This window comes from Pleuronectes platessa, chromosome 7 (genome assembly GCF_947347685.1).
Source record: "Pleuronectes platessa chromosome 7, fPlePla1.1, whole genome shotgun sequence".
Taxonomy (NCBI): Eukaryota; Metazoa; Chordata; class Actinopteri; order Pleuronectiformes; family Pleuronectidae; genus Pleuronectes; species Pleuronectes platessa.
Genome location: NC_070632.1, coordinates 23,178,881 through 23,202,909, shown reverse-complemented (window position 1 = coordinate 23,202,909; position 24,029 = coordinate 23,178,881). Strand labels below are relative to the sequence as shown.

The following is a 24,029-nucleotide window of genomic DNA, read 5'->3' as shown; positions in this document are numbered from 1 at the left end:
TTGTTTTCCAAAACTACAGAAAGTCTTGCGAGTTCTCCAGTTGTGACTTGTCTGTCATTATGCATGGACTTTGCATGTATCTTTAAGTTGTACAAACTAAGTGATGCTTTCTTTGCCTTTGAAGACGTGCAGTTGTGATTTGTTCTCTATTAATGCATGATGTGACTAAGTGAGTCATCATGCATTCAGGTATTAAAATTGACAAGAGTTATTTTTGCCAGCTTTTTGAGTTTTGCTGAAAACACAGGATATTTACATTTTCTTTGCTAAATGATTTGACATGTTAACTCACACAGAGAACAACAACTAATGCTAAAGATGTGTTGAGGACACAAGGAATTCAAAAATAACCCTTGAATTCCACGTCATCTAGTTTTTGCGTTTTACTATTCACATGGCACAATTCAGTTTTACAGATTGACACGAGCATTGTAGTGTATGGAATTGTGCGTCCTAGGGACTGACTGAAAATGTCAAATAGAGTAAGCACACTGGTTGTTAGGTCTCCGATGGGAGGGGTAACACTGAATTATGCATGACAAAGTGAGCAAGTACACGCACAAACTGCATCTTAAAAGGCTGGCCCCGACTCTTTCCAGTTAGGATGAGTGTCACAAGTTGAGTTATCAAATATTTGCCTTTGTCTTTTCAGGTTGGCAAAGAGATGACAAAGACTGTAGCGGAGGTGCAAAAATCCAGTGCTTCCAGGGATACTGGTGGAATGACCCAGGAAGAGCCGCGTACTGAGAAACCGGAGAGCAGGTTAGGATCCCTGTTGAGACTAACTGGAGCTATTCAGCAGGAACAGCAGCCTGCAGTTTTTTCTTCCTATTGTACATTTGTTAGCCCTGATGTTAAATGTATCCCCCTTTATAATTTCAAAACAAAACTTCCACAACTCTAACAAATATAAAAATCTGATTTACTCTTTTAGGTTATTACTCATTTTGTTTACGGTCTCATTATGTTTTACATGTAACGCTTCTGATTCCAGGAAGCCACTATTCTATTTACAATAACTCACTAGGGCGGCAATATAAGGTTGCATGGTTCTGTGTAAAGAAGCTCAACAAGGGGTCTTCTAATACCAATATAATTGGATCTCTGTATAAAAGGGGCGTGTGTGTGGTCTCTAGATGACTCTGTAATGCTCTTGTTTGTATGCAACTTATTCTTCAATGGCACGTTCAAAGAAAGAGCCCTGTCTTTAAGTAACTCATTTAGACCTGATGCAAAATAAGCGTATTATCCTTAAAGAGAGTTTGCAACGTTTGCATGCTTCTCCCTTGGAGCTGGAGGAGCATGTACGTTTTATATAATGTCATCGTTTTCAAGACACAAGACTGATGAGAGACATTTGCTGAGACACCCCCCAGGATAGGTTTAATGCATTACGGAAAATATAGTTTGTTTTTCAGTGCCCCTAGCCTGCAAATCCTTTAAAATTGCGTTTCAGACAGCGGCTGGCGATCAAAGCAAGAGGAGCGATATTACAACAGAGGACAGCAGAGTTTCATTGATGAAAACAACATTGACACCTTCTAACCCACTTAACAGTTAGCAAACCCGTCAGCTCTTCAAAAGACACTTCGTGTTTGGGGTGATTCAATCAATGCTTAAATGTTATCGGTTTTTATATGACACCCTAGGTCTTACTGGGTTAAACCACATTTCATGACATTTTATCATCAATACCTATAGGTGCCACAACTCACTGATTATCAGGTTTATTGCTCTTTTTAGCACCAACGAGGCACCACAGCAATCGCATCTCCTGCTCCAGCAGAGCCACAGTAGCAACAGACAGGAGGGACAGGCTGTAGAAGAGACCTTTAAGCTGGAGCTGGTCAGAGGGGCCCGGCGCAGCAGAGCCCCTCAGACCAACACCCATGTTAACGGAGATCCTCTCTCTGTGTTTGACGATAGCACTTTAAGTGACGTGTCGGACGATGAAGGAAGGTATATATGCAGTATGCCACGTCTGTGTATCACTTTCACTTCTTTGTAACTAACCTGTAATCAGAGTTCAGGCTGAAGTCAAGGTGAAATGTACATACACCAGTGCTTCGAAGGGCAATGGAAAGAAGTGACTTGATGCAAACAAATCTTTAATGCTGATTTTAAACCTCTCAAACTTGATTATATTAACTAGTAGAGAAAAGATAAAAAATAAGAGATGGGAGAAAACAAAGTTTCTGGTAAGTTACATGACGTCTTGATTGGTTGTTTGTCCCAAATAAACGCTCTAGTGGTCCAGACCTGGTCCTAACTACAACAGATATTTATATATATATATATATCTCCGCTATAAATTGGCTTTGCATTCAGTCTGAACAGACCTTTACAATATCGGTGGTGGGTGATGATTAGGCTGCAATCTTCATTGATTTTGACTCTATCTTCCTATATAACTGCATGACTAACCACTGATTTTCTGTATACTGTATACTGCATTATACCATTAGTCTTCCAGCAGCTTCTTAATCCAGCTCTTAAAATGCACATTACTTTTCCAAATTAACCCCTGTTTCTCTTCACTGTGTTTCATGGACTCAGGTTAACCAACAGAAAACTAAAAAATGAGGTAAACCTCGCATTCTGCCAGTAACTGCATTTTTCAAATCTATGTACACAATAGAAAGAAACTGAGCATTAAGTCCATGTTTTGTTTTCATATTCAGAACACAGAAGAAGAGGAGTTGGCGGAAGACTTTGATGAGCTCACTCAGTCGTCAGACACAGCCACTGACGACATCGACTCTCCCACTTCAGGCTATCGTCATGCATCTGTCCTTATTCAGAAGCTTGACTCGGCTACTTTAGGTACTGAATCAGGTCAAATACAATCAAATTCAAATGGTTCAAGTGTTTAGAGGTTCCTTTTAAAAACTTAAATATGTCATATCACAGACTCGAGGAGCATGGTGAAGCTGCAGAACATTTTCCAAGAATATGAGCGCTCCATCCAAAAGGCAAGGAGTCGCCATGGATACCTGGCAGATAAGGTGAGCCAGCTGGAAATGGAGAGAGCAGAGTTGAAGAGCACCCTCGAGGAAGTTAAAGATTTTAAATCTGCCTTGGAGCGAAATCAGCTGGAACTGCAAACCGAAGTCACAAACCTCAAGTGAGAATTACTTCCTTTCCTCCAAAGTTTGAAACATTGTCCTGGTCTCTCCTCAGATTTTGTGAATCGCACCTACAGTACTTGTTGTACCTCTAATGCCTGTTTGTATTTTGCATGCGACAGGTTTCAGCTGAAACAGGAGCAGGAACATCGCCGCAATGCCACCATGATGTACAACACCACCAGAGATAAGCTGAGGAGGACGGAGGAGCAGCATCAGTTAGAGGTTCAGGAGAGACAGAAGGTCGAGCTGACGCTCAGGAACCTGGAGCTGGAGATGAGAACACTGGTCAACAACATGAAACAGGTTCAGTGTGACTTTTTTCTGTTTTCACTGCAATAATATTTAAATTTTTTTCATTTTAATAGCAATCAGTATGAATGTTAGAAGAGCCCATCTTGTGTTGACTTAAGATTCTTTCATAGAACAGTTCATTCAAACAGTATGAATTTTGTACGTTCAGTAATACTCCTTATACATCATTTATTTAGAATTCACAATGATGCTTTGGAGTGTGTTATTTTGTGCAGGTGGTGTTGTTTGTTGTCCATACAGTATATGTGATTCTTCCATGGGTTATGTTGTATGTAGCTTGAGGAGGACCACAGTGAGACCCAGAGACTGCTGGCTCAGGAGCGCAGTGCCAGGATGCTGCAGAAGAACCTGCTCGACAGTCATCTACATAAACAGCAGGAGATAGAGGAGGAGAACAAGAGAAATAGAAGCAAAAGCAACGAGGTAATCCTGGTACTCATCGTGTTATACATCAATTTGGAACATACTGTATATCGTAAAACAGTGATACAGTGTGGTGTTGAAGATAGAAGATTCATATTAGTATCTTTAAAATTCCGCGGATAAATAATGTATTTTGAAGACAAAACTTTTAAGAGAACCAGCCAACTCGAGGCAAAATTGACCTGCTTTTTCTTATATTGTCAATACCAGGCCTTGTCTCAGCTCACTGAAGCCAGTGACAGGGAGAGGGAGCTGCTCAAGCAGAACACGACCTTCCAGGAGCAGCTGACCATCCTTCGAACTGACCTGGAGCGTTCGCAGGCCAACAGCAATCTCAAAGAGAGCCACATTTTGGAGGAGAACGAGGCTCTCAAGGAGCAGCTAGAAGATTTTCGACGAGATCTCAAACTCAACAGGGACGCCCTGACCCAAACTGTGTACAACTGCAACAACCAGGTGACCACCCTGAAGTCTGAGTTAGCTATGATCACAACCCGCCTGGAAAATGAGCGGCAGACTCGGGAAACTCTGGATGTAGAGGTGGAGTCTACTCGTACCCGACTGGCGGGGGCAGTAAAGGAGGCCGAGCGTTGCCTGGCAGCTCACGCAGACACAGAGAAAGCTCTGCTCCGGGAGAAAGAGGAACATCAGCGTCTAAAAGACAAACTCACAGGTTAGTGATCGTTTGAATGGCTGGGTATGCCATGCTAAACATTCTAATAACTTAAACACTCACTAATCCTAAGAGAGTTTAATAATATAATGTGCTTCATTCCTTTATGAACATCAATTTAAAGGAAGATCAAATTTAAAAGAGTTACCTATTTGCCACTGAGAAACAGATTTGACGTAGTCAACTATTGATACGGTTGCCACTCTTGGCATTCTCTTTACTGTATTTAAATCAAACCCATTTGGAGTGTAACTACACAAAGGGAGTATCCCTCTCTACCATGACGGCCATAACCATAAGGCTACTCCAGAGTTTTCAAGCACCTAAAATGGAGAAGTTTGGAACCACTTCAGGCCTTGTTTTATTTTGAAAACTTTGTAGTTGTTGTCTGGACTTGCAAAGGAGGAGATGTTTAAAAATGATGATGTAGTTTCCTGTATTTGATTACTGATTTGTTCTTTTCAGCCACAATGTTAGAACCAGTGGTGAAGGCAAAATGTTGTAAACATTTACTGTCAATAACAGTTCCACCTCTATGAAAGCAAATCACTTCTCTTAGCTTTACCATTGTTGTTTTTCGTTCATAGTATTTTATGCAAGCAGGCAACTGGCTGCAGAGTAGATAATCTGCTTCCTGTTTACACAGAGAAACACAACCAGTGTATGTGAAAAGTCCCTTAATATGTGTTAGTATGGAAATGAATTATTACAGATATGGATCTATAACTATCAACCGTTAAAAAAATATATATATTTGTATAAATTGTAGCCTGAGGGTTCGTTGGATTATTTGCCTGTGTATGAATATTTTTGTTCTTAATCTTTTATAAGTGGGAGCTTTTAACTGACTTCTGATAAATGTTCTCTACAGCTGAAGCAACCTCTCAGCGTGAGACGGTCAGCTGTTTGTCCCAGAAGCTGGGAAAGGCAGAGGCTTCTACGAACAGCTTGGAGAATGAAGTGCATCGGGTCACTCTGCAGCTGACTGAGAAGGGCCTATTGCTGGATGTCCTACAGCGGGAGAAGGACCAGGCGACTGCACGTGCCAAGGAGCTAGAAGCGGCTTTTCAGTCCGAGAGGGAGCTGGTGAGCCGCTCCACAGCTCGCCTAGAGGCGACACAGGAGCGGCTAGCCCAAGCCCAAAGTGAGGGTATGTTAATGCGGCAACAGATAGAGGAGGCCCAGAACAAAGGTGTCGCAAAGGACCGTGCTGTGACGGATGCCCAAGAGCGCTTCAGCGACATTTTGTCCAAGCTGCGCTCTGACAGCGAGGAGAGGGTACACCTAGTGGAGGAGAGAAATAAGGAGCTTGCCAGTAAGGCTGCTGATCTCCGAGATCAGATCTACAAGTTAGAGGAAGAGAAGAATGAAAGAGAGGTAAGTTAAGGACTGAAGGGTAATACAATTAACTAACCTCTTCCTCAAGACCCACATTTAGTAATACAACTACATGCCAGTAGAGGATATCCCTGTACATCTATTCAATCTTTTCTTTCTCTCGATTCTGCCTGAGCACAGACAAACCTCAGGCAGCTGCAGCAGGAGCTCGCCGACTCACTCAAGAGGCTTTCGATGAGCGAAGCCTCTCTGGAGGTCAACACGCGCTATCGCAATGACCTGGAGGAGGAGAAGACTCGGCTCCTGAAAGACATTGACAGGCTAAAGAGAAAGGTAGGAAGGAAGGGAGCAGTGACATCTTGTGGCAACATAGACTCACTATATCTCTGATACCAGCAGTGTTAAAAAGTGTTAAGTAAACCTCTAAAATAAATAGTTAGTTATCTGTATTTTTGATGGGCTGCGTTCTCTTGTTTTTGTCTGTAGTTTGAGGAGAGTGAAGACCACTACGTGCAGGCTGAGAAACGTATTAACAGTCTGAAGACCGGCCTCGATGAAAGGGAAAGGGAGCTCATCACTGCTGCTCAGAAACTCCAGGAGGCGCTGTCGGCCTCAGCAGCCTCTGATACCACCATCAAACAGCTGGAGGAAGCTGTGCAGAGGTATTTACAAATTGATGCTGTTTGCGCACACACACATTTGTACATCTATCTTATTGAAGACACTCATTGGCATAAATGTATTCTCTAGTCAGCCCCTTATCCTAACCTTAAAGGGTTCACTCTTTATCTACTCACCACTATGCCGATGGAGGGCTGGGTGAAGTAATGGAGTCCACAAAACACATTTGGAGTTTCAGGGGTAAACAGTGCTTCAGCCAAACGTAACTGGGGACCCCTTAATGTATCAATCAATAATATGAATTACACTAACTCCATAACACAAAATAATCACATGAGCTAATATATTTAAACGCCTTTCTAGTCATGAGTATACACACTTTGATGTACAGCTTACGGATGTGTGTTTTCTGTTTAATGTCCCATTAGGCTAGAGATAGACAATGCCAGACTGGAGGCGGCTGCAAAGCAACAGTCTAACAAAATTGCAGTTCTTCAGAAAGGGGCTCAGGAAGCTGGCCTGGTGAGTGACTGAATACATAACCCAGGAACATGGACATCCATATTTTAAACAGGATCCTCACGGTATCATTTCTACCTCTGTTTGACCAAAAACTCTTACAATATTTCAATAATCTCATACTTAGTGAAACGTGTTATGAATTAAAATGACTGATTTAAAAGTCTCAAGTCTTTTATCATATTTTAAGGTATCCAATCTTTTCCAGCTATCTGACTGCTCACCTGGAGAAGGGGTTGGTATTGTGGATGTAGACGTAGTTACTCTGTGTGGATTTACCTCTTTTATATATGTTAAATAAAATCATTCTTTATGCATTTGCAAAATGAAAAGCACTTTTTGGACAAACTTCTAGCTGTAGTAATAGCTTGGTGTAGGTTTTGGGGTTTTCTTGGTGATATTAAAATGTGTCCTCTAAGCCTGATCTTGGTATGTTGGGTCTTTCCCTCCTTTTCATGTCCTCCTGCTTGATCCATGTTAATTCCTTAAAATCTAAAAATGTTCTCTTAAATATATCTCTCTTATTAAAAACCCACTATCTTTAATTATTATATTTGTACAATGGCGTTCTTTATTTTTGCAGGTCAAAGGTCATTTGGAGGATTTGGTCACAAACCTCCAAAGCAGTAAGATGACTTTGGAAGATCAACTCAATAGAGAGGTTGGTGGCACTGAAAGAACAGTAGGATGTTTGGCTAACTGATCAATCCGAAATGTTATCACAGTAACAATCTGACTGGAGCCTCCTCTTTTTTAAATTTTATATTCACAACTGTATTTTTAATAATTAAATTTCTTGTCTTTCTCTTTGTTAGGTCCAGAAGCAAAGTGTTCTGTCTCACACAGCCCAGGACTCTCAGGTCTTGTGGGAGGAGGAGCTGAAGAGTCGTTCTAAACTAGGACTGCGCCTGGCAGAGCTGGAAAAGGAAAAAGGAGAACTGACCACTCAGGTGATAATAAATCTCTTTTACACCTAAATTAGGGGGTGTACGTAGGTGTAGTAAAAACATGCTTACATAGGCAATACACCCTCTTCCCATTGTCAGTAGAGGAGTTTGTCTCTCTTCCCTCTCATTCCCATTGCAAACAAAAAGCTGGATGTTAGTGGGTTATAAGGGTGGATGAGGGGCTTTAGTTATACATTAGCTAAATATCCTTTTATTTGTTGGTTGGTTTATTTGTTAGCAGGATTACACAAAAACATCTGAACGGTTTTCTGTGAACCTTGGTCCCAGGATGTGGTATGGGTCAGGGAAGAATCCAGGGGATAATTCATGGATCTTGATGAAAAAAAACAGATGTAGGCACATTTAGGTGACTGATATCTGTGAGTCAGTGAAATTTGGTGCTGCTTACTTGTTAATGGTTGTTATTAGTAGTTGTAATATGAGTATTATACATAATTTAACCGTGCCTCCTGATATTGATGTTCCAGATGGAAATAGAGAAGAAGAAAGCCAAAAAGATAGCAGAGCAGAAGAAGGCCGTAGACACTCGTCTGGATCAAGAGATGAAGAGAAACACGGACCTTCAAAAAGAAATGTACAGGTGACTCCTACCCTCGTCCTCCTCTGGCTCTCCTCACCCATGGCAGCGCCTTCTCCTTCCATTTAGACATAAAGTAGGATCCAGTAGAGTGCAGTCTTTCCTGGCTTATGTGGCTGTGGTGCACCAGTTTCTGTATATGGTGTAAGAGAACATGTTTTTTTATCATTTTAAACTCAATTACTATTACTCTGTGGTGTTTGTCTAGTGTTTTTGTTTTTTTGTGCTCACTTCATTTTGAACCATTTATTTTGTCGGATTCTTTGAAACCGTAATGTTATTGATTACTTATAGTATTTGTGCATATATGTGTTTAAGGCTGCGTACACTATTAAAGACTGCTAAGAAGAAACTGAGGGACCATGACACCGGTGGAGGAGACTTTGCTTCTCCTATGAGCAGCATAAGGATGGAGCTGGGCAGAAACAGCCAGGCTGAGGGTGGACGAATGAGAGATAAGGTTTGACTGCCTGAAACTGTGATTTCACCAAATATTACCACTTGGTAACAGAGACATTAAGGTGTAGTGTTATACCTCAGCCTTTGACCTCGAACATTTCCTCTCCCAGGTGGACGATCTGCAGGGGCAGCTGGAGAAGGAAGCGTCCCGTAGCAGTCAACTGGAGAAGCTGATCGGGGAGCTCAAGGATCAGCTGGCCTCCCTGAAGAGCTTCAGCCCTAGCACCGAGCAGCTGGAGAAGAGCAAGAGGCAGCTCGAGGAGGAGGTACTGGACCTGAGGCGACGAATGGAAACAGCTCACATGGAGCAGGGCCAGGTGGAGCAGTACCGCCGTGACACAGAGGAGAGGGCCCGTCAAGAGATACAACAGAAGCTGGAGCAGGTCAACCTCTTCCTGCAGGTAACAATTCTAACTGGGAAAATATGGTGATTACCCGAATCTTTAGTTATAGTAATGACAAATAGCGTATACAACAGAAAAAAAATAAGAGACAAGATCATTTACTGAATAACTTAATTGTTGTGCATATACAGTATGTCCAATGTTGCTACTGAAGGGACCATATGATCGTATAACTCTGATTGATTATATGATTTGTGTTTTTTTATCTCCCAGTCCCAGGCAGCTTCCCAAGAAGCATTAGATCAGATTAAATCGGCTAATGAGGTTAACCTGCGCTCTCAGCTGGAGCAGAAGATCCGGGAGCTGGATGGGGAACTGGGCCGCGCCCGCAACACCCAGCAAGACAGCCTTAACCAAAAAGAGTCCACGCGCACCGAGCTGGAGCGATACCGCCAGCTCTACTCCGAGGAGCTGCGCCTCAGCAAGTCCCTGGCTGCCAAACTAGAGAGGTGAGACCAGCTTGTTCTCACCACAGTGACAAGAAGGTCCGGCTGCAGGTATCTGCAAAGTATTCAAAACCGTCACTGATTCATTGTAATATAAATAATGTTTGACAGTGACCGCTCATTTTAAAAAACGGCTCTGGTTCCTGAAGGAAATTTTCCCATTCATTATACTCCATTGACATTTCAGCTTATCCTTATAAAAAGCATTTATAAGCCTGGAACCAGCCCGACGAGCTAATCGGAAAACATTTGATTCACTTAAAAAATAATATTGGGGAAAAGAAAAAGCTACACGGCTGTTCACATAAAAGTGATAAGGAACCATGCAACCCTTGTGAATGATCCCTTTCCAATGACTTCCAGTGCTTCTTCTTGAATTTAATGTTGTTGAAGTCTTTTTCCCGTTTGGACTCTTTTCCTTATAAAAGACTACAACATGCAAGTGACTTCATTGTTGCTCTGTGGTAAATGTAATGTAACACTGATCTATCCCATCAATTACCACGTGATTTTAGTAGTTGTGGTTAACATTTCCATGGTAACGGTAAGCTCCACCCATCAGAGACGTCACTATGAAACTTGCAGATCACAGGTAGTATAGTATTGCTCCTTGACCATGTGAATAAAAACATTTGTCGTTTAACAGTTGACATCATCCAAACTTGTGGCTTACACAGGAACTTTTACAATTTCTTCACAATCTTGTAGCTTGGCTGATGATTCAAATCTCTATTCAGAAAATAAATCAGATTTTGGAACCAGGCTGTTGAGCTCTATTAGAGGTGTCTGATTTTATACAAATCATCTTGTAAAAACAACTGCTGTTGCCTCTTTTCCAAGAGTCGCTGGTGTTATTTGTCCTTTGGATAAAGTAATACATCTAATTGTATTCCTAATATATTGAATGAGTCTGGGAAACAGCACGCGGCACATTCAAATTAGACAATTGTATCTGTGTTTTTTTGTCTGCAGGGCCAACAGTCGGCTCACTGAAGCCAATTCCAAGCTGCTGAACGAGCGCAGCCGGTCTCTTCTCACCAGCAGCATAGCAAACGGTAGCCTTGGAAGTCCCTCGCTGGACGTGGGCACTTTGGGTTCACCGGCAAACTACGGGGTGACACTGGGGTCCCTGAACAGAAGCCTTGGCCTGGGCCTGTCCCTCCTCAGCCCTGGGATGTATGGGCAGAACAGCAGGGAGGAAGACTATCTTGCCAAGGTCTGTACAGTCATGAACCCGCCTCACTCACTCACTCACTCACTCATTGAAGTATATACTTCATTCCTTTATTTTTGGGCCATTCTCATTTCCACAGCATACTGGTTGTCAGTGTTGTTCCTGTGTAACTGGGGACGTCTTATTCAAAGATGTTGCTTTTTATAGACCAGTTGGTGTGTTGTTATGTTTTCATCACCGCGGAGACGTTTTATTCTGCGAGACTTTACACATCAAATATTTCACATTGTGAGAAAACAGACGATAGGTATGAAATTGATGAGGTGGCTTTCAAAAGTCTCTTAATGCCCAGCCTGCCTCTATAAAACACCTTCAAAACCAAAATGATTTCTTATCCCTGACTTTATTTTCTTCCTCCTACACATTGTTTCTCCTTCGCTCTGTCTCAAGGCTTCATGAAGTGGGACTCTACTTCTAACCTGTCTTCTATTTCTCACTCTTCTAGCTTCTAGCTCAAAAGTCTGTCTCTCATCTCTCCTCTCTTCAGCCAGACTCATAACCAGGTGTGTAGATGTGTTGAGCTCAGTGTCTGACCGGCTGCTGTTGCCTTCACCGTGCTGGTGGCCTCACATTTAAACCTCTGCTCCCATTAACTAGAATCAGCTTTTTGTTTGTTTGTTTGTTTGTTTTTGTGTGTGTGTGTGTGTGTGTGTGTGTGTGTGTGTGTGTGTGTGTGTGTGTGTGTGTGTGTGTGTGTGTGTGTGTGTGTGTGTGTGTGTGTGTGTGTGTGTGTGTGTGTGTGTGTGTGTGTGTGTGTGTGTGTAAAAAATAACATGCAGGATTTACACAGTGGAAAATACAGATGTTAAACACATGAGCTTTCCCACTACTCCAATTAGATGCATGTATTTATTTTTCAAATAATGATAACTACTCAACAACTGTTTTTATTATTAATTATATCAAATTGGTGATGCAGAGCCGAGTCCTGGTGGTTTACCCTTTTTTAATTAAAATGACAAATTGTCAAAGCCGACATAAATATGTTATCATCTCTTACATATTCGCCAGATTACAAAAATAAGTCAAATTTGCGAAATCTATGAATTAAAATTTTAAAATAACAAAGTCAACAAAAGGTTTCACCACTGCAACCTGCAGGAACATTTGATTGTGGCTTTTGTTGTTGGTATCATCATTTAATTTGTTTTAATGTATTATATCAACATATTAATCGTTTTATAATATATATATATATATATTATGACCTTTTTCTCTCTAAATTACAACTTTATTCTGTTGAAATTGCGACTTTCGTCTGAATTACAACTTAATTCTAATAATTTGATGTTATTCTCATTATTTCTTCATACGGGCCTATTTCTTCTTACTTCTTCTGTATTTACTCTTTAAGTCTTTCAGTTGGTTTTCTTCATGCTGTCTTCCAAAGCTGATTTTATCAGTGAAGTTCAAACACAGCAAGTTGTATTAAATTATTAAGTACACCCCACATTCCTGTTTGTATTTGATTTAAAAAATCAAGTCAGATTAATTTACAGGAGACTTATTATGCTCATTTAGTTTCATAATTGTGTCTTAGTACTTGAAAAGGTTTACATGCTTTAATGTTGGGACAACCCTTTCCTTATAGTATCCATTGATGCAGCTCGTCTTTTCAGCCTCTGTCTGAAACACTTGGTTTTAGCTCCTGAAATGAAATCATCATACCTGACTATTGACCAGGAGCTTCAGGCCCAGTGTTTTCTGTGGAGGACAGGAACTCACTTTACCACGGATTGTCTTTTTTTACTTTACAGAACTTTTACATTCACAAAGAAATTATATAACAAACTCAAGGGAAGAAACTAAAAAAGCTTAATATGTCTCCTTTAATCATCTCCTACAAGCAGGAGGCACATATATGATATATATGTGTTACTATATGTTACATATATATATGTAACATATAGTAACATGCAGAGACATGTTTCCTTAATGTGTGATTCTTATATTCACCTAAAAGCATTCATCTTCAGTATGAATATCTCTCTATCTATATATTTGTATCATTAGTGGAGGCAGATGACTTGAGTTGAACGTTGACTGTACCTGCAGTGAGATTTAAAGGCAACATGAAATAACCTGCAGTAATAATCCTACACTGAAGCAGAGCCTGCATGCTTGGCGTGTCCCGCTGTGTTGCACACAATAGTTCAGATTTCCCTGCAGTAATGTTTTCATTTACCATGTGTTGTGTTTGGTAATGAAAAATCATCCCTGCATCTTTTTGGATTTGTGTAAATATTTATTTTGAAGGCATGTTTTTTTCCAGTTTTCATTTCAAACGGCAACTTTCTTTTTTTCCAGATGCAGAGTGAGTTGGACAGAAACATCTCAAAGGAATTACACAACGGTGAGTTCACTGCAGCTGGAATACCCGGCACAAAGAAAGTCTCATAGATGAAATGCTATCAGAGATGTTACCTGAAGCTCCTGCCTCATGGTGCCATCTCTCTCTCGTCCTCAGCCACAGCAGAGCTGGACGTCGCCTCTGCGCAGTTGTCCCCGGTGAGCTCCGTCTCGAGGGTGGAGCTGGACCCCTTCAGCAGGGCCACACAGCAGTACTTGGAGGTGCTGAAGAAGAACAACATGATCTGAACACACACATCACAGCTGCTCCAACTCAGTCTTCTTATATCAGCCATTAAAGCAGCATCTCTAAGGCCAGAGCCACAGCCTCGTCACGCAACTATAACAATCCATCCTTGTATCCTCTTTTATGAAAGAAATCTAAAATAATGCACATTGCACTTAACCACTCAGGAACAAAGGGCATGAGTCATATATATATATATATATACATGTATATGAAATATATGTGTGTTGCATTATTGATGGGTACAATTAGAGAGAACCTTGAAAGTATTTGTTCCTTCTGACTAATTCTGATTCATCTGTTGCTGTTTTGTTTGGATTAGCAGAAAAGATACTGTATATACAGGACCGTGGTTTGGATTTTTGTTTGTGAATATTGGTGTTGCATAATTCGAATTTATAAGTATTTGATGTATGCATCTTGAATTTTCTTTTGCCAAGATATTACATTTGGTACGTGCCATCAAATGGTGCAATATCTGTCTTGGTGTTACATTATTAGATTTGTTGGCGCATGGTGTTTATGATTCTTTTATTTATTCTCTTCTTTTTTTTTATGACCGTGATATACTTGAATCAGACGAGCTGGAAAACTCTCCAGTTATGGAAACAGGGTGACTGCATTTGTAAACTTGTCATTTCAGCTTTTGTTTGGTCTGTTTTCAGGGAAATGCACTCATTTTCATCCATGAATATTGTAAAAGACTATACATATTGATGAACACTCATGACGCCTGTACATTACAGAAGACTCTAACGTTATAAATAAAACAGGAAAAAACCCTGAACTTGAGTGAGTCCTTGATGTTTGGATATTGAGTGGAAACAAAACAAGAAGACAAATCACCTGGGTAACATTTGGTGACTCCATCACTAAACTAGAAGTAGTATTTCACACTCTCAGCTGACCTCAGAATGTTATTGAACCAGAAAAAACTTTGATCTCCCTCTCACACACATCTAGATATTAGTTTGCTTAATGTGCTGGATTATTTTGCATCGAGATTCATGATTAAGACCTGGAAAATGGGAAACGTTTTTGAGATAAATCTGACCAGTAGTTTTTGCTTAATCCTGCTAACTACCAAACAAACATGGACAGGGGTGAAAACATAACCTCCTTGGTAGGCACAACAACAAACAATGCACATCAATAAAAAATTGATTTGTCCAGATATCAGATTATATGTGGCATGAACTTGCTGAGATAACATAATATTGCATGTGTGAAACAAACACTACATATGTTACAAACATGCAGATGTATGTATTGTGTCAGTATACAAATAGTACATACACGGAAATATACAGTACATTCACACTTTCTCCAATCTGCTTCTATCAAAAGCATTTGCACTTGTTTTTAATTTATATTTAGTATCTGACATAAAACAGAAAACACACTATAGTATAAACAAGCCAAAACCTACACGTATGTATTTTGTGTAACTATACCCAGTATCTTGAACTCTGTTGTGCTTGAATTGCTCCTTATTCTGTTCTTCAGAGCGTCTCTAGATTCCAGGTGTCGTATATTCAAGATAAAAAATGCAGCTGGAACATCAATATTTCATGCACACCCATTTTTAACCCAACCCTCATTAGCCATGTTTTGATGTACTTCACTTTACACACTCGCACACACACACGCTCTCCTCCTCCTCTTCCTCTTCCTCTTCTCACACTCCCAAACACGTTAAACTTGATTGTATGCGTTGGTTTAGAAACAATTCGTCTCACTTATTAAAATGAGACAATGTGTTTATGATTTGCCCCCCCCCCCCCCCCTCTGCTGTGTCTTTCTTCCCTTTGATCCGTCCTCCCGGCGTCAGCCTCAAATGTTAGATATTCAAATCTGGTTACATTTATTTTTGTTTCCTTTACAGCAGATGGGCACATCTGACAGACTGACTATTAGGTGTTATTATTTCCCCTTTTTTCCAATAGATGCCTCATCATGCGCTACACACAAACCTTGTTTTGATTGAGGAGGTTACAACCGTTGTCATGAAGCTTTGGAGGAAGGCGAGAATACAAATAGACAGATTCTGAAAAAAAAGAAGTGTTGAAAGGGTTGTTTTTGAAAAGCAGCTCAGGTTTAAAACCAACCGCTCCTCGCTGGGTCGTCCTACATCTGTAATGCCCAGTGTTGTTATCTCAGAGAAGCAGTCCAACAACTGTTCACAAAAACAAGGTGTCAGTTCTCAACCTCGAGGCTCCGTCGGCTGAATCTTGTTTGTAAATCTTACACAAAGCTACATGTGCCAATGCACTTTACACCCAAATGAAAGGGTGACACGAAATAACAATACAAGAAAAGTCAAACATTTGTGAAACCATATCAGTAATCTGAAACTTTGACCTAAAACAAAAATACCTCTATCTATTCCTCATTATTTTATTTATTTACTTATTATTTATTGATATAACAGTTAACTTTAATTAAAATGTGTCTTTCTAAACCTCGAGTCAAATCAACTTCATCTATATTGTGCCAAATCATAGCTGATTTTGTTACTTAGCTTAGTTTTTAAAAAGGCAGTTTTCATTTAGAGCAGGTCAAGACCATTTTTCTATGAAAGGTTGAACTGGGGTCTACCTAACTAACATGTAATGTCCGAGTGCCCTTCTAGTTTAATAGGGTTTCAAAGGAAATAAGCTTTGAAGGAGAAAGTCTTCACTTATATAATCAAAAGACATGACTAGAATGTCACTCAGTAGATCACAGACCTTCACGAAGGCCCAACAACTTCCTGCATCAAGCTGCAGCAAATGTCACACTCTTTGATATCAGTTCCCTAAATGTGCCTGGTTTTTGTCATCAAAATGTCATCCATAACGCCCCATCTTACAATGTTAGAAAGTATGAGAGAAAATATCCTGGATCTGCACCAAGATTTAATGGGTTCTTACCTGAGTGATACCGCAACCTTCCACCAAGTTTCATGGAAATCTGTCTTGTAGTTTATGGAAATCCTACGGAAGCGTATTGCATTCACTTTTTTCCTTATCCTGTTTTTCCAACAAGTTTTTTCCCTGTTTTACCGAGATAATTATTTTAGAAAAAGAAATCTGAAAAACAGAGCTTTTTTTTAGATGCTTTTATTTTGAAAGCGTTGCTTAAAACGGTCAGACTCTCCTTCTGTATAAGTAACAGTGAACTACAGAAGACTAATGTAGCCGAGCAATTTGTTCTCTTATGCTGTCAGGAGGTCTCAGCCGAAAGAGGACACGAGAGGTTGTTATTGAATCGGGACATCACACCCGTTCATTTTCCTTCACACTTTTCTCTATCGATAGAACCCCATTCCGTTAGAACCCCTTTCATAACAAGAGTCCCAACCACCAATCTGCTTATAACAGGAACTACACATCAATCTTCCATAATAAAGCCACTAACGGGGCAAAAATGAAAACTATCCTCTCCCTATCTGTAGCATATCCCCCGAAAGATGGTCGAGACTTTCAACTGATGTTTTCAGGTTTATTTGAAACTTCCCGTAAATACACAGGAAGAGCTTGAGCCTCTTCGGAGGGTCGCTAACACATACAACTTTTCCTTTGTGAAGTTACAGATTCATAACAGTAAGTGATAATTATCTCGGAAAAACAGGAAAAAAAATTGTTAGAAAAACCGAGCTATATTGTTTTTTTCAAGTGAATGCAATAGGCTTCCGTAAAATCCTGCTAACTATCAAACACACAAACAGAGGAAGACCACCTCTTTGGCAGAGGTAACTAGTGGACTTGATTTACTTCTTTTAGTTATTTAATTTGTCAATACTGCTTTACATAAACATGTTATGAATTATTATTTAATTTTTTATAGTATAATATGGTTATGATTAATTATTGTGGCAGTTATTTTATTGATTTATTAACTCATTATTTAGCGTATGAAAAATTTAGAAAAATTCTCATCAGAATATTCTGAAGAAGATGTGTTGGTCGTTGGGTCAATCCAACTCAAGACAATCATCTGTCCAATCATGTTTTTCCCCCTAAAATAACAAATGATTTATATTGTATTTTTATCAATTTATTTTCTGGTTGTTCAATCACCTACAGAATTAACAAATAAATAGCTTGTTTTGTTTTCTTCCCTTTTTCTTTTGGTGTAATCTGGAATCATGGCAAATGTTTATCAAAAGCTAAAGGTAAATAACTGCATCCAGCCTCAAACAGTGAATGACTGTGTGGCTGAGACATATGTAGCGCTGTGTGTTCTCTCTGTTTATGATGCGTGGAGGTAGACATCAGGTGTGGGTAGAGGGTAGAACAAATTGAGGGGGACAAGTGGAACAAACCTGGCTGTTTATTATTTGTTGGTGTGCGCTCGCCACGCTCTAAATCCGACATCAGCGCTGTTTCTTGTCACGAGCACAATCCTAATGTGTTGTGGGCAAAAGAGACACTTAAATTCGATTTACTCGCTCTAACGTGATTTAAATGGGCCTCTTGGCTCGTCCGGACAGATTGACAGCGTTGTCTTTATCGACGCTTTGTTTTATTTTTGGCTGTTTACTCTGCCTCTCTGCTGTCGCCTCACATGACGACTTCAAAGGAGCTCGCTTCAATCTCCCGAGATCTGGAGAGACTGCGCCTGCTTTTATGTTCTAAGTGCTTGATATGACAAATTATGAAAAGGGATTCAAGAGAGAGCTGACAAGTTTTCTGTCGGCCTGTTCCTCAGCAGCAAAGAGCCGAGCGGGGAGAAGTCAAACCTGCAATCTTACGACATAAGATCCCAGACAAATAGCAGCAAAGAGGCTGAGCCGTCTGGGTCTGGGTCAAAGTCATTTAACGTAACAAGGAACAAACGAACTGTGTTTCTGTGGAATAAGGCCTGTGTACATTCTTCATGCTTGTGGGTCTTTTTTATGTGATCCTTACTTTTTTATTAAAGAAAAAACCCTTTGGTAGCTGCAACGTAACTAACAACAACACTGGAGTCTGATAAAGTCACACACTGACCTTGATCCACCCCGTCAATCCATAGGTGTTTAACAAACAGAACAAATGACCCTGGTAAATGGATTTCAATATTTCAAAAAAGGTTTGTGAATTTTTTTTCCCTTTACTTCCTTCTCTTGTCAGTTCAGTAGCACGGACCAGATCAATGTCAGCAGCAGAATCAGCCGCTATTGGCTATCGGTTCCAAACGGTTGCATCGAGTCTCTTAATTAATCATGATTGTGTTTCAGGCATAACAAGTTATAAACCAATCAAATGCCAGCTGTGGTCGGATCCTCCCAGATAACTCTTATAAGGGTGGTAATGGTTTTTATTCTGAGGATTGTTTTGGTTTGCAGAGAGAACACTTCTCTGCAGAGGGAACGGTTTCACTTCACTCTTGAGCAGATCCTCTATGTCCGACAACCAGAGTGTGTGGTCATATTACTAACTTAATAATGTGACCTTTGTCGTGTATTCGTTAGAGTAAAACATGTTGGTATATGCTTAAAACACACAATGACAGGTTAACATTTATGATGCCTATCTTCTGGACACTCAGACATTTTAGGAGAGCCCTCCAGATGTTTATCTTATTTGCACTCTACCTTTTTGGGATGACCTTTGACCTAGGGAGTTGTTTCTGACCAGCTGGTGGATGGATGCAGAGGGAATGTATTTGACTTATGTGTCTTCATGTTCGGACACAAAAACGTGCCCTTATTTAGTAAGTCATGGGAGGAACCAATGTCCCTATATAACTGTGTGTAAGACCCCCGCACGTCAGATTTCACTATTTGGCTTGTGATTCTCCGGGTTTCTAGATGCCCGTCCTGACCTGTGAAACTTCTGTGTAATACACTTTGTTATACTGAAGGACTAGGTCCTCGGAGTCCTTTCTTCATCATCAACAACTTCTACAACAACATCGACCTCTCGGCTACATAGAATATACGATACCTTCAAATAAATAAGACTGTATATTGAAAGCACAACTTGTTCCTCTGCCTGAATGTAGCAACGTGCCAACATGCACATGACCACACCTCATTTTACAACCAGCTCACCAATGGGCACTCAGATGGGAGCAAGTGTATATTCTATTGACAAGTATGACATCTGTGTCTGTCTGACAAGAGCCACCAGACACTCGCATTGTTCGGAAAACACTTTCCTATGGTATCCATTGGTGCAGCTCCTCCTTTCAGCCTCTGTCGGAAACACTTGGTTTTAGCTCCAGAAATGAAATCATGATACCTCAGAAGTATTGTACTGACTATTGACCAGGAGCTTCAGGCACAGTGTTTCCTGTGGAGGATAGGAACTCACTTGAACACGGATTTGGATATTTTTTACTTGAATTTCTACATTCACAAAGACTGTATGTCCCTCAGGCTGAAGACCCCGGTCATACGCAGTGAGATCAAAGGCAGTGAGTGGTTAGTGACAGACGTATACGCCAATACATCTGGAGCGAATCACGTGATTTGTGGTGATTATCACAGTCCGGCCTGGGGTTCAGAAAACTTTATTCATTGTTGGCTACTGGGATGTGAAGACGATTCCAACACAATGAGATAAAAGTGTTTCAGAAACAATCTAACTTATTGTGTTGTCCCAATAGGAAAATTACCTTCACTGAAGATCAATCTGAGGAATCAAAGTCAAATTCCTCCTTATCAGGTGGACTGGAATAAGTTTGCAGTTCACAGCTCGAGAGTCACAACAAGCGATGATGTTGACGATGTCTCGTTGTGTTTGGACCAATCCCTCGTTGATTTCCACAAGTAGCTTAGAAACCACAGTCCTCAGGTCGGGTGGTGCAGCTGCCTCCTAGTTGCGATGGCAGATCTCGCAGCACTCGAGGCAAAACTCGAGACACTCGGTCGGCTCACAGCAGGACTCGAACATCACCGAGTGGCAGTGGGCGTTGCAGTTGAGCTCCTCCACGGGCGCCTCCTGGATGGCCGAGCAGCAGCGGGCGCAGGCTTGGCAGCATGAGGAGCAGAGGGCGTGGAGGCAGGAGGAGCAGGCCTCCAGCAGACCCAGGAGCAGCACGGAGCACTGGCACGACAGGCACGCCAGCAGCAGGTGAACGCAGGAGTCTGGGGCGTCAGCAACGAGACGGGGAGAGAGATTAAGCTGCAAATTCATCGAGGTCACGAAAAGAAGCAGCCGTTTGTTCTAAAAGCCTGTCAGACATTAATAACTCCATTAACCCCAAATTAATCTCTCGCATGTTTGCATGTTGTGCCAGGCAGGAGTTAAAAGAGAAAGCACTGTGCTGCGGTGATCAAGTGTGATTGTGTTTACTTAATCACCGAGGTTTGTTCCAGCCTCCAGGGAAAATAAAAGGGCCACCGAGGCGGCTGGTGATGAGCAACAACCGCGAAGAAGCTGTCACAAGATAATTGCTCCACTACCCAAATTAGGTGCCCATGAAATTGCATACATTAACCCCGGCGGTGTGTTATTGTGCGTCTCTCACGATCCTCACCGGTGCTCAGCTCGCGTTCTCATCCTCACACCGAGCACATCGTCGGTGAGCTCATGCAAATCGAGCTGTTTTATCCTGTTTACTCAAGGAAGTAAATGAAACGGAGATGGCAGAATTCCCTGGGGAGTGGGGTCCGGCGTTTTTCTGCTAAGCCGCTCAAATTATGCACCCCCCGCACACAACTTATGCTAATGTCTGCGTGCAGATGAAAAAGGCTGCATTGTGTGTGGCTACTGTATTGATTTAATGCACCACTTCATAGAGATAACAACATGAACACAATGATAAACAAAGAGTCGTCCACCACGCACTTTGATACAACTGGAAGAAAGTCTAGCAGTTTCAAAGTCTCCAATGGAAACTTTTTTTATGGCTCAGCTTGTACAAACACACAGATTCTCTATGGTGGTAACAGAAAAATTCTCTGATTGCAATGGTTGATCTAGGATTTTTCTAAATCAGGGGCCATTAATTGACACAGTGGCCAATGAGATGACCCACATCCATATTCCTGATTCAGTAAGGGGCACATCTTAGTCATTCCTTGTTGACTGTTGGCTCTATAGCTTTGAGCAAACATCTCACACATCTTTGAATATATTTTTCAATATTGTTCCTTGATCATTTTGTTCTTCAAAAAAGCTTAAGAAAATAAAAACAAATGGTCATATTAATTGTTAGTTGTTAGTTATTGTTAGTAAGTGAAAAAACGGATTTCGTCCCTGGATCCACCACTGTTTGATTTGCTCACTTTACCCAATAACTGAACAATTCCAACTCAGCATTCTTGTCCTTAAATCCTTCTTTTTTAACCTTTTTATATTGTAAAAAAAAGAAATGCTTTACTTGTAGTATTCTCCCCCCTCAGCCTCAGGGGGCTGTAAAATGAAAAATACAAAGAAATCAAGTTGAAAAGGTTGAAAAGAAAGAGTGCAACTCAACTGCTCATCCCCCAATAAATTAGGAAAAATCTGTTCGAGAAAGAAAAGGTAATATAATACTAAGTAACATAAACTCACCGTCATTAATAAAATTAGTTCATCGTGATATGAATCTTTGATCATAGTGTCTTGTGTTGTTTACAGTTATTTACAGTTAGTCTGTGTAAGTTCCAAGTTGTAGTTCCTACCACTTGTTGCGGCTGCAGGTTGGTGTGAGCTGATCTCACTGCCCCTGCTCCTCTTCCTCCTGCTGCCGCTGCTGTGCACGGACAGACTGGAGCCCTGCAGGCCGCTCTGGTCCCGGGGAGCAGGCAGGAGTCGCTGGTCCGGCACTGTGAGGCCACATCGAGGGCAGGTGGGCTTCTGGGGGTCACACGGTCTCCTCGGCCCTGCTACCTCGGGAGAGGCAGGCAGAGGCTGGGCTGGCCACACAGAGATTGAGATCATGATTACTGCCCAACAGGAACAGTGTGGAGGCTCCTCGGTGATAAAACTACTACAACTCAAAATGAGTGAGAGAAAAATCTTTCAAACCAGGATTGTATTATGGTCTCTAGTATGTGGGAAAAATCAACCTTCGCCTAGGAGCTTATGTTTCATCTTGTTTTTTTGACCAAATGCTTATTATGTATCAGCTTGTTTATTTTAATTGGATTAATACCAATTTGATTCGAAATTTCCACCAATGAAGTACAAGAAAAAGAGAAACATAAGTCCCATGTTATTAAATCATTTTATGAAGGAAGACTCTGCACTTATTTCACACTGCTGATATTTTACAACTTAATGACATATTGAACACTGAAAAAATAAGTTAGATTCTTGCTTCCACATGCAGTGGTGACATCCGGTCAAATATAAAGCCACAAAACAAAGAGAATAATAACAACAATATATGAATAGAATTTACTGTTTGCTGTGCAGATCTCAGGGTTTCCACTTACTGCTGATGAGGTCAGTGTGGGTGGTATTTCCTCCGCTAACAGAGTCCGGAGCTGAAGGGATTTCCTGTTGTGAATTCAAAAACGTTCCACCTTGAGACACAATAAAAAACATTATGTGAGCTGATTAACTAAGATACCTCATGTGAATAAAAAAGGCATAAAACCAGGATTATTTTAAACATTTGCTTTGCCTCTGTTTTTATTAATTGATTGTTCAGATAAAGACAGTCTGAAATGTAATCTGCACAATGATCCTAAATGATCATCTGTTAAAAAGGTTTGAACTCTCATATAATGCAATGAGGTGTGTCAGGGGGTAAGTTCACTCCCATGATGCCTTCGCTGCTATTTCACAGGTTCTTCTACTTTTCTCTGGGAAATCTTAGAAAATAATAAGTAGAAGCTTGAAGATGAAAATCCGTGCTCACAGAGGCAGGGTGTGTGTATAACTACCTTTAGTTTGGTTGCTCTGCTTTTCCCCCTCGTCCACAGGTAAATGATCTCCAGGTAACATGTCTGATACTCATGACTTCTGCGTAGCTCTGTTCCACTTCACGTCAGTCAGTCGCCCTGTTCATCCTCCTGCTTCTGTCCACGCCAAGATGTCAGGAAAACTCCAGCAACACCCAGCGTGCCGGCCTGAGTCACCACGCAGGAGACAGTGAGCTGGAAGTGTGTGTGTGTGTGTGTGTGTGTGTGTGTGTGTGTGTGTGTGTGTGTGTGTTTTGTTGTTGTTGTTGTCCGGTGGGCAACACTCCCCCTTCCCAGCAGATCTGAGTGGTCACTGTGAACAGGCTGATCACAGCAGCAGAGACACAGCTGAGGCCGGGCCGTGTGACTTTAGCCTCCTCTGTTCTGCTTTTAGTCACATAACACAATGGAGACACATACCTCACAAGTGTGTCAGCTCAATACTGATTGAATGCAAACCCTCGACCACACAAACACTCACACACACACTCACACACACACACACACACACACACACACACACACA

General features: G+C 41.1%; 2 protein-coding genes across 2 annotated transcripts in view; one reads left to right on the top strand and one right to left on the bottom strand.

Moving 5' to 3' along the window:
- si:ch211-272n13.3 (ankyrin repeat domain-containing protein 26) overlaps nt 1-14,479 on the top strand; it is a 28,680-nt gene extending 14,201 nt beyond the window's left edge. The window contains exons 23-44 of the mRNA XM_053427129.1: nt 653-762; nt 1,744-1,959; nt 2,557-2,584; nt 2,682-2,823; nt 2,911-3,124; nt 3,248-3,431; nt 3,717-3,863; nt 4,074-4,536; nt 5,408-5,913; nt 6,055-6,207; nt 6,361-6,536; nt 6,924-7,017; nt 7,205-7,249; nt 7,598-7,675; nt 7,830-7,964; nt 8,450-8,562; nt 8,878-9,019; nt 9,129-9,419; nt 9,636-9,871; nt 10,841-11,084; nt 13,410-13,455; nt 13,570-14,479. Of these exons, the coding sequence (XP_053283104.1) occupies nt 653-762; nt 1,744-1,959; nt 2,557-2,584; nt 2,682-2,823; nt 2,911-3,124; nt 3,248-3,431; nt 3,717-3,863; nt 4,074-4,536; nt 5,408-5,913; nt 6,055-6,207; nt 6,361-6,536; nt 6,924-7,017; nt 7,205-7,249; nt 7,598-7,675; nt 7,830-7,964; nt 8,450-8,562; nt 8,878-9,019; nt 9,129-9,419; nt 9,636-9,871; nt 10,841-11,084; nt 13,410-13,455; nt 13,570-13,700 (3,894 nt within the window). The 3' untranslated portion in view covers nt 13,701-14,479. The remainder of the gene's footprint in view (nt 1-652; nt 763-1,743; nt 1,960-2,556; nt 2,585-2,681; nt 2,824-2,910; nt 3,125-3,247; nt 3,432-3,716; nt 3,864-4,073; nt 4,537-5,407; nt 5,914-6,054; nt 6,208-6,360; nt 6,537-6,923; nt 7,018-7,204; nt 7,250-7,597; nt 7,676-7,829; nt 7,965-8,449; nt 8,563-8,877; nt 9,020-9,128; nt 9,420-9,635; nt 9,872-10,840; nt 11,085-13,409; nt 13,456-13,569) is intronic.
- Nucleotides 14,480-20,483: 6,004 nt separating this feature from the next.
- LOC128444781 (myoD family inhibitor domain-containing protein) lies at nt 20,484-23,796 on the bottom strand. Its single transcript, XM_053427438.1, has 4 exons — nt 23,486-23,796; nt 23,033-23,122; nt 22,277-22,510; nt 20,484-20,755 (listed from the first exon to the last, which is right to left on the bottom strand). Exons 1-4 carry the CDS (start codon nt 23,544-23,546, stop codon nt 20,484-20,486), a joined length of 657 nt encoding a protein of 218 aa, XP_053283413.1. The 5' UTR covers nt 23,547-23,796.
- Between the last annotated feature and the right edge of the window lie 233 nt (nt 23,797-24,029).